This window comes from Aotus nancymaae, unplaced genomic scaffold (genome assembly GCF_030222135.1).
Source record: "Aotus nancymaae isolate 86718 unplaced genomic scaffold, 86718_ANA_hifiasm-v0.15.2.pri h1tg000049l, whole genome shotgun sequence".
Taxonomy (NCBI): Eukaryota; Metazoa; Chordata; class Mammalia; order Primates; family Aotidae; genus Aotus; species Aotus nancymaae.
In genome coordinates, this window is record NW_026988463.1 from 31,201,644 (window position 1) to 31,212,129 (window position 10,486).

The 10,486-nt window shown below is 45.5% G+C and overlaps 1 protein-coding gene across 1 annotated transcript; it reads right to left on the bottom strand.

The window, feature by feature from the left end:
* Positions 1-9,173: 9,173 nt before the first annotated feature.
* LOC105730230 (striated muscle preferentially expressed protein kinase-like) lies at positions 9,174-9,509 on the bottom strand. Its single transcript, XM_012471291.3, has one exon. It carries the CDS (start codon positions 9,507-9,509, stop codon positions 9,177-9,179), a length of 333 nt encoding a protein of 110 aa, XP_012326714.2. The 3' UTR covers positions 9,174-9,176.
* Between the last annotated feature and the right edge of the window lie 977 nt (positions 9,510-10,486).

Consider the following 10,486-nt stretch of genomic DNA (forward strand, 5'->3'; position numbering starts at 1 on the left):
ACCAGCACTGGAACAAGACTGGATGGAGAATGAGTATGATGAAATGACAGAATCAGCTTTCAGAAAATGGATAATAAGAAACTTCCGTGAGCTAAAAGAACATGTTCTAACCCAATGCAAAGAAACTAAGAACCTTGAAAAAAGACTTGATGAAATGCTAACGAGAATGGACAACTTAGAGAGGAATATGAGTGAATTGATGGAGCTGAAAAACACAACACGAGAACTTCGTGAAGCATGCACAAGTTTCAACAGCCGAATTGACCAAGCAGAAGAAAGGATATCAGAAGTCGAAGATCAACTCAATGAAATAAAACGAGAAGGGAAGATTAGAGAAAACAAGGTAAAAAGGAATGAACAGAGTCAACAAGAAATATGGGTCTACGTGAAAAGACCTAATCTACGTTTGATAGGTGTACCTGAATGTGACGAAGAGAATGCATCCAAGCTGGAAAATACTCTTCAGGATATTATCCAGGAAAACTTCCCCAACCTAGCAAGGCAGGCCAATATTCAAGTCCAGGAAATACAGAGAACACCACAAAGATATTCCTCTAGAAGAGCAACCCCAAGGCACATAATCTTCAGATTCACCAGGGTTGAAATGAAGGAGAAAATACTAAGGGCAGCCAGAGAGAAAGGTCGGGTTACCCACAAAGGGAAACCCATCAGACTCACAGCAGATCTCTCAGCAGAAACCCTACAGGCCAGAAGAGAGTGGGGGCCGATATTCAACATCCTTAAAGAAAAGAACTTTCAACCCAGAATTTCATATCCAGCCAAACTAAGCTTCATAAGTGAAGGAAAAATAAAATCCTTTGTGAACAAGCAAGTACTCACAGATTTCATCACCACCAGATCAGCTTTACAAGAGCTCCTGAAGGAGACACTACACATAGAAAAAAACAACCAGCACCAGTCACTCCAAAAACACACGAAATGGTAAAGAGCAGCAACACAATGAAGAATCTGCATCAACCAATGGGCAAAACAGCCAGCTAACATCAAAATGACAGGATCAAATTCACACATAACAATATTAACCCTAAATGTAAATGGACTAAATGCCCCAATCAAAAGACACAGACTGGCAAATTGGATAAAAAGCCAAAACCAATCAGTGTGCTGTATCCAGGAAACCCACCTCACATGCAAGGATACACAAAGGCTCAAAATAAAGGGATGGAGGAAGATTTACCAAGCAAACGGAGAGCAAAAAAAAGCAGGAGTTGCAATTCTCATCTCTGATAAAATAGACTTTAAAGTAACAAAGATCAAAAGAGACAAAGAAGGACATTACATAATGGTAAAAGGATCAATGCAATAAGAAGAGCTAACGATCCTAAATATATATGCACCTAATACAGGAGCACCCAGATACATAAGGCAAGTTCTTAAAGACTTGCAAAGAGACTTAGACTCCCACACAATAATAGTGGGAGACTTCAACACACCATTGTCAATATTAGACAGATCAACGAGACAGAAAATCAATAAGGATATCCAGGACTTGAACTCAGACCTGGAACAAGCAAGCCTAATAGACATTTACAGAACTCTCCAGCCCAAATCCACAGAATATACATTCTTCTCAGCACCACATCACACCTACTCTAAAATTGACCACATAATTGGAAGTAAATCACTCCTCAGCAAATGCAAAAGAACGGAAACCGTAACAAACAGTCTCTCAGACCACAGTGCAATCAAGTTAGAACTCAGAATTCAGAAATCAACCCAGAACCGCACAGCCTCATGGAAATTGAACAACTTTCTCCTGAATGTTGACTGGATAAACACTGAAATGAAGGCAGAAATAAAGATGTTCTTCGAAACCAACGAGAACGAAGACACCACATACCAGAATCTCTGGGACACATTTAAAGCAGTCTCTAGAGGAAAATATATAGCAATAGGTGCCCACATGAGAAGAAAGGAGAGAACTAAAAATTGACACCCTATCATCAAAATTGAAAGAGCTAGAGGAGCAAGATCAAAAAAACTCAAAACCTAGCAGAAGACAAGAAATAACTAAGATCAAAGCAGAATTGAAGGAGATAGAGACACAAAAAACCCTACAAAAAAAAAGAAATACAGAGATGAAATGAATATAGTCAACCATATGGCTGTATTGTTTTGAGCTTAAAAGAATAAGATAACAAGAAAATCAAGCAAATATGAATCATTGTTTTCCTACATCCCTGTGCAGCGTCGCTTCAACGTAAAAATCCCTTATTAATGTTGTGTTACTCTTCCATGTCCCTTTTGTTTCCAAGATCTTCCCTTTCACCCCACTGCAGTCCCAGACCATTGTGACTATGTCTGGTTCTTGTTGTTCTTAGGAAGTCCTCTACCGAACTGGGTGGTTGGTAGGCACTTGGTAAATGTTGTTGAATGAATACAGTGGGCTTCATTCTTTTCTTCTTGTCATGTATCCCATAGCCCATCCTGTCTACTAATCTTGCCTTTCTGTTTCCCTTATGAGCATCTTCAGTCATCCTAGTCTCTGGTTTCACCCAATTTATCTGGTAGATTTCTATGATCATGCATCTCAGGGGTGTGGTGCCCTCTCTAGTACATTTGGTCTGTTACAGATACATTTCTATTTGCAGTTTATCAAGCTTTCTTGCCTCTAGTTCCCCATCCCACCCCTACGCCTACAGTGCACATGTGCACATCTGTACATGCATGTATGTGCACATGCAGACAGACAGACACACACACACACACACACACACACACACACTTTCCCTTAACTACATAGCATTGTAGACAATAGTCATACAGGTTGAGCATCCCTAATCTAAAATTTGAAATGTTCCAACATCAGAAAGTTTTTGAGTGCTGACTTGATGTCACAAGTGGAAAATTCCACACCTGACTTCATGTGACAGGTTGCAGTCAAAACACAGAAATGCCACATACCATTTATTCAGTGTCCCTAGGGAAATAAGACCTTCCCAGCCCCCTTCATCTGTGATGTATCTTTCCCATGCATGCCCACAAATGGTAAGAAAATGGCAAGTGTGCAGACCAGATACACTAATGGCAGGTTCTGGAGATGCTACTGTGCTGTTTCGTTACCCTGAACACATTATGTTTTCACTGTATTAATGGTATGTTGTATTTTTTTACAGTTAATGATCACTTATTGGTAGCATATAAATTCAGAGTCAGGAGTGATGGTGATGCTTAAGAACCACAGATTTTGTCCACATGGTTGGCTAAGATGGTGACAGCTTTGCTCTCCAGTACTTCAGTGTACACAAACTTATTTTCATGCACAAAGTTATTAAGTATAAAATTACCTTCTGGCTATGTGTATAAGAAACAAATGAATTTTGCGCTTACACTTGGGTCCCATCCCTAAGATATCTCATTATTGTATATGCAAGTATTCCAAAATTTAAAAGAAATCCAAAATCTGAAACACTTCAAACATTTCACATAAGGAACACCTAACCTGTATATACCAAGCCCTGACCTCTTCCCTTTGTTTCTTTCCAAGGTCTGAATGACCAGAGGTGCTGGTTGAGCTAAGTCTGGGGGAAAAATATTCAAGGCAGAACTAAGGGCTGGTACAAAGGCCCTGGAGTAGGCAGAATAATGTGAGGAAGAAATAAACTTCTATTTTGTTTAAGCCACAGTTACTTGGAATATCTTCATCCCTTTGTTCCCAACCTAACCATGAATATTTATTTTAGGTATGTTTCATAGGAATGTTTCATTTACACAGCATCTAGATAGGTTTTTTTTTTGAGACTCTTGTTGCCTAGGCTGGAGTGCAGTGGTGCAGTGGCATGGTCTTGGCTCACTGCAACCTCCGCCTCCCAGGTTCAAATGATTCTCCTACCTCAGCCTCCCAAGTAGCTGGGATTACAGTTGCATGCCACCACACTTGGCTAATTTTTGTGTTTTTCATAGAAAGGGAGATTCACCACATTGGCCAGGCTGGTCTCAAACTCCTGACTCAGGTGATCTGCCCACCTCAGTCTCCCAAAGTGTTGGGATTACAGACATGAGCCACCACACCCAGCCGTATGTAGGTAGATTTGTAAGCTGATTTGAGAATTTCTATCTTTTGACATCAGGTATTTAAGTTATTTATATATATTATAGACACATCTACTCGTATGCCTGTCATCTTATATATCTTTTCAATTTACTATGCCTGTTTCCCCTTTTCCTTTTCCCTTTATTGAATTTACAACTTTTTTCTTCCATTTTCTTTCCTGTTCTATTATTTTCTATGATGTTTTGGAAAGTATGTATAAATTCTTTAGTGATCCTTTAGTAATCACCTTCAAATTTATATTTTTCTTCAATGCCTTAAATTATTTGTTGTATATTTATTATCCATGTACGAAACAATGATCTTAGCATATTTTACTTCATTTCTCCATCTCATTAGTTTCTATGTTGAGATTATCTTGGATTTTAGTTCTAGATTGTTATATATTTTAAAGTCAATAATTGTTTAAACTGATCTATAAATTTTTTAATTTTTCAAGAGAGGGGATCTTGCTGTGTTGTGCAGGCTGGCTTTGAACTCCTGGGCTCAAGTGATCCTTCTGCCTCTGCCTCCTGAGTAGCTGGGGCTATAGGTGCTTATGCCACTGTGCCCGTCTGAGTGATGTTTTCTTAGTTTCCTTGCTTAGCACTTATAGTGCCTGTTATAGCTTCCTTTTAGTCCTTTGTGCTTTTACCTCTATTCTATCATAAACACATTTTGTGTTAAATTGTGTTCCCCTGGCTGTTTTGCTACATGATGCCTGAAGACTCACTTTTGCATCTCCAGAGTTCTACCTGTAGGAGCTATACTGCAAATGTTTGTTGAATAAATGTAAGCCCTGTTATTCTGTATCACCCCAGCCCTGTACTTTGATTTGCTTCCCTGTGTTTCTTGGTGGTCTCATTCCTCCTGATCTAGATCCTTAGGTGTTATCAGATCTACAAGCCTGTCTGCTTTTTGCATAAAGTGCACCATGGTGGGGGTCAGAATTGGCAGGAAGCAGAATGGAACTCAGGGCTGCAGCAGATCTCCTGAGAGGAGGCGTATTTGCTCTGCCTTCTGACCCTTTGTCAGTTGCTGAAGTTGACTTCCCTTGACATTTACATGTAGGGCGATACAGAGTAGTTTACAAGGTGGAGATGGCAGAAGGATGCAGGCATTAATGGAGGAGCCGCTGTGTATTAAGTATTAACTTCTCAGAGGTGAGGATTGAGAAAACACTCATCTCAGGTCTTAGATGTGAGAAGAATCTTTAGATGGCTTATGCATTTATTTAGCCATGTAGTCTTGATATGAGAGTCAAGGCAGGATCCTTTCATAAAGAGTATTATCTACTGATTTGTCCTGCCATGTTTTGTTATTCTGAGGGAAAAATACCTTACCCCATGGGAAGAATAGGCTATAAAATCCTTGATGTGTTGGGAAGTTTACCCTAGGCCTACAGTTTAGGTTGATTAAATTTTGTTCTATTACTTCATCACTCAGGATACTACACTAAACTTTTCTCCTCTTTTGTTTATACCTTGAAGGCATTTACTGGCTATGACCATGGCTCCCTGGCTACCTTGGTTGTTGTTTGGCCAGGCAGTTTATTCTTAATGTTTAGTTTTATATTTATCTCTTTAGTTCTGCACTTATTATGTTACATCTTTTTCCCATCTTTGGCTATGTCTACCTAATGCCAGGCTTTGTTCCATAAGGCTTAAGAGAGTTCTTTTTTTTTTTTTTTTTTTTCTGAGATGGAATTTCACTCTTGTCACCTAGGCTGGAGTGCAGTGGCACAATCTTGGCTCACTGCAACCTCTGCCTCCCAGGTTCAAGCGATTCTCTTGCCTCAGCCTCCTGAGTAGCCGGGATTACAAGTGCCCACCACCACGGCTGGCTAATTTTTGTAATTTTAGTAGAGATGAGGTTTCACCAGGTTGGTCAGGCTGGTCTCAAACTCCTGACCTCAGGTGATCCATCTGCCTCGGCCACCCAAAGTGCTGGGATTATAGGTGTGGACCACCGCACCTGGCCTGAGAGAGTTCTTTGAGCAATAGTCTTAGTCCATTTGGGCTGCTATAACAAAATGCCATAGACTGGGTTGCTTATGAACAACAGACCTTTACTTCTTGTACTTCTAGAGGCTGGCAAGTTCCTGATCAAGGTGCTGGCAGATTCAGTGTCTGTTGAGGCCCTGCTTTCTGGTTCATAGATGTGTCTTATTGTTGCGTTCTTATGTGGCACAAGGGTTGGGGCAGCTCTCTGGGGTCTCTTCTGTAAGGGCACCAGTCCCATTCATGAGAATTCTACCCTAAATTCTACCCTAAATTCTACCCTAAATTCTACCCTAAAGACTCAATCATCTCCCAAAGGCCCTGCCTCCTAGCACCATCCCTTTGATGATTAGGTTTCAACATGTGAATTCTGAGGGGACTCAAACATTCAGACCATAGAAACTGTCTTTTGTTTTTCTTTTTCTTAAGGTAGAAATTACTATAAGGGACCAAGAGCAGTGTTGTCACCGGGAATGATAAATCAGGGCATTCGCCTGGAGTCTTTTACTGTAGTGGGGGATCCTACAATCATCCTGGGATGGGTGGGTGGATCTACAATGAAGTGACTCCAACCAGCACCAAGATGGTCCTGCCTACATTTTCTTTTCCACCTTTCTTCACTTTACCGCTCCTTATCTTAGTGCATTCTGTGCTGCTGTAAGAGATACCTGAGTCTGGCTATTTTAAAAGGAATAGAAATTTATTTCTCACAGTTCTGGAGGTTGGAAGGTCCAAGATTAAGGTGCCAGCATCTGGTGAGGGCTGCTTTCTACCTCCAAGATGGCACATTGAATGCTGCATCCTCATATGGCAGAAGGTGGGTGGGCAAAGAGCGATTAACTCCCTCATCAAGCCCCTTTATAAGGACACCTGAGGAAGGAGCCCTCATGGCCCGATCACTTCTGAGAGGCCCTCTTTTATTTATTTATTTATTTATTTATTTATTTATTTATTTATTTCCAGATGGAGCCTGGTTCTGTCACCCAGGCTGAAGTGCAGTGGTGCAGTCTCCACTCACTGCAACCTCCACCTCCTAGGTTCAAGCGATTTTTCTCAGTCTCCAGAGTAGCTGGGATTACAGGTGTGTGTCAACACGTCCAGCTAATTTTTGTGTTTTTTGTAGAGATGGGGTTTCACTATGTTTTCCAGGCTGGTCTCGAACTCCTGACCTCAAGTGATCCACCCACCTCGGCCTCCTAAAGTGCTCACACCTGGCCAGGATTACAAGCTTGAACCACCATGCCTGGCCAGAGACCTCACCTCTTAATACTATCACATCGCTAACACATAAAGTTTGGAGGGAACACATTCAAACCATAGCACACCCTGCCCCCCACTTAAATTCCCCTTGGAACCTAGGAGAGGACACATTCATAGTCAGGCATCTGAAACATCAAGGAGAAACCCTGATTTTTGTTCCTAGTGACCTTCAATACTTACTTTCATCACTTACAGGAGCCCAAGAAGAAAGAAATGTTTGGACTTTCAGAAGGAGGCTGTAGGCGTGTGTGTGTGTGTTTGTGTGAGTAAAATGCTTTTTGCCATAATAGCATGTTCAGACCTACCATTAATAGCTTGTTAGTTGACTGAATTCTTGCCTTTCTCTCTGGGATGCCCAGTCTCTAAACTCTGTAAAAGATTCAAGCATTTTAAATCTACACCCACATGAGATTTCACTCAGAATAGGCTTTATGAATATTCATGCTGAAGTATTTAGCCTCAGGGTGTGAAATATTAATCTCTTACCTGAGTTTTACATCTAATTCTTTTTCAATGACACAGAGAAAAATTAAATATTACTTGCTACCAGGGGCATCATTAGGATGAGCTCTTTAGGTTAAAGCCTCAAAGAAGAACTCATAGTCTTAAATAATTTTTTGCTATTTCCCATTATGCGATAGGTAAAATTTACAAAGGTATTACCATAGTTTTTATTAAACAGTGACCTTCTGTCTATCCAGATTTGACAAGCAAATAATATTAAAAGTTGACTTCTGTTGTGGTAAATATGAATAATACAAGTTATTTTTGTTGCATTAGAATTTGTAATGAAGAATCCATGTCAAAGGAATGCAATGTTTATCAATAGAAACTACAGGGAAGATAGACTCTGTGAGGAACGAGCAATGAAATCAAGTACTCTAAATCAAGCGGGAGAAATTAAGAAATAACATTGAGGTTGGGTGTGGTGGCTCATGACTGTAATCTCAGTGCTTTGGGAGGCAAGGTGGGAAGATCGCTTGAGGACAGCGGTTCAAGACCAGCCTGGGTAATATAGCAAGACTCGTCTCTATGGAAGGTTTTTTTTTTTTTTTGGGTACAAACTGGACTTTATTTGAGCTAAGAAATAGGTGTTTCCAAATCTCTCCACGCTCACTACAACGGACCCCTGCCCCTGCTCTGGCACCAAGCCTGGTTAACACCCTCATTCCCAGACAGAGTACCCCAGGCCCTGACAGGGAAGGAGGGGACCCCAAATGGGCCCTAAACCTGCCAGGGCCAGGGCTCAGCCAGGCGGTCCATCAGCACAGATCCTGGGGTCTCTGGCTTTTGGTCTTTTGCAGAATTGAAAGTGTTGTGCCATTTGAAACCCATTTCTGGAATGGTCAGTGTCCAACCCCTCTTGGTAAGGCCCTTGTCAACAGCCCCTGCTTCTCCAGCCCCTCCACGGTAAGCCCTAATCTCTTGCACTCTGTCTGACCCCATCTCAGCTCAGAGGCATCCTTCCCTGACTGTCACAGACACACAGACAGACAAACAGGTAGACAGACAGGCCTGTAGCAGCGGTAGCACATGCACTCGCCCAGTGCTCCCCTTCAGGGAGAGACTTGGGGGATTGATACCCCGCACAGCTGCCCCTTCCCAGCACTCAGTCCATCTGTGGGCCTCCTGGCCTGCACAGCCATGTGTCCACTTGGGGAGGGAGGGTCCACAGGGGCCCATGGGCTATCCCCCTGAGGGCTACATGGGGTGGGGATGGGAGGCTGGGACGGGTCCGGGCCGGCGGGCCTGGGTCTGTGGGTAGGAGGTAGTGAAACACAGCGAGGTCCGAGAGGTGCCTGAGACAGGGGCGCGGCTCGGAGGGTAGCGAGGGGAGCGCAGGTGGCCCCCTGAGCTCACTCGCCTCAGACCTCCAAGCGGGCCTCACGCTGTCGAGCGCCGTACTCATTGACTGCTTGGCAAGTGTAGAAGCCAGCATCGCCGCGCTCCGCAGCCAGGATCCGTAGCCGGCACAGCCCACCCTCAGCCTCCTCCGCAAAGCGCCGCTGGTCCGGGCGCACGGGCTGGCGGTTTCTCAGCCAGGAGACTACGGGCTTGGGCTCCCCCTGCACGTGGATGCTCATGATGACATCTTGGCCTTCTCTTACTGACTGGTCCATAAGTGAGAACTTGAAGGTGGGGGGTGCCTTGCAGCCAGTGTCGGAAGAACGGCGGTTCTGGCTGGGACTGGGCTTCATGGTGGGGGTTCCGGGCCAGGTCTCCCCAGGCTCTGGGAACTCCTCTGGGGGGCTCAGGTACACCTCGTCGGAGGTGAGTCCACCGGGTCTCACAGTCAGCGAGGCGGCACAGGTGGCCTGGCCCAGCTCGTTGGTGGCAGTGGCCGTGTAGTTCCCGGCGTCCGCCACCCGGGCCTCCCTGAGCAGCAGGGTGTGGCGCTCACCCTCAGCCCGGAGGAGGAGGCGGCCCTCGCTGCGCAGTGCTGACCCATCCTTGTGCCAGGACACTTGGGACTGGGGGTTGGCAGTGACGATACACTTGAGCAGCACATCCGCCCCTGGTGCCACCACCACATTCTGCAGGGGGATCTCGAACACGGGGGGCCTCTAGGGGCTCTTCTCCAGCGGACACGTAGGAGTCATCCGAAGACTCGAGCTCAGGGGAGGTGGGTCGGGCCCGGCGACCTTTGCCCTGGCTGCGGGCCCCTCGGCGGTCCCAGGGCCCCCAGGGACCGTCTTCCTCCGGCCCTCTGCGCAGCCTCTTCTCTGCCTCGGGCCCCGCCCTGTTCTTCTCCAAGGTCTGGGGTACAGGGGCGCCCCCCAGGCCCGGGGTGGCCCAGGGCAGGAAGCGCACGGCCTGCGCCGGGGGCTCCCGCTTCCGACTAGGGGGGGCTTTCGTTCTGGCTTCGGGGGGATCGGCGGCAGGGGGCGGCACGGGGCTCCTGCACTTCTGGATGGCTCTGCTCCGGGTCAGTGGGAATTGGTCCCGATGCCTAACTTCCTGCTGCGTGCCTTCCCCCGGCTCCGTCCTGCCCGCCGGCCCGCGGCTCCTGGGCCTCCCAGGCTCGTCCCCCGTCTTCCCCGCGCTGCTCGGAGGGGACGGCTGGGTGGCGGCAGGGCTCACGGCCTGCGAAGTCTTGGGGGTGGAAGGCCGAGAGAAAAGCGGGGGTTCGCCGGGCTCTCGAGGGGACGGGGCGCGCTGCAGCGTGGCGCGCAAG

Bases quoted from the DNA above. Each gene is read 5' to 3' on its own strand.
- LOC105730230 (XM_012471291.3), bottom strand. From the start codon at position 9,509: ATGAAGCCCAGTCCCAGCCAGAACCGCCGTTCTTCCGACACTGGCTGC.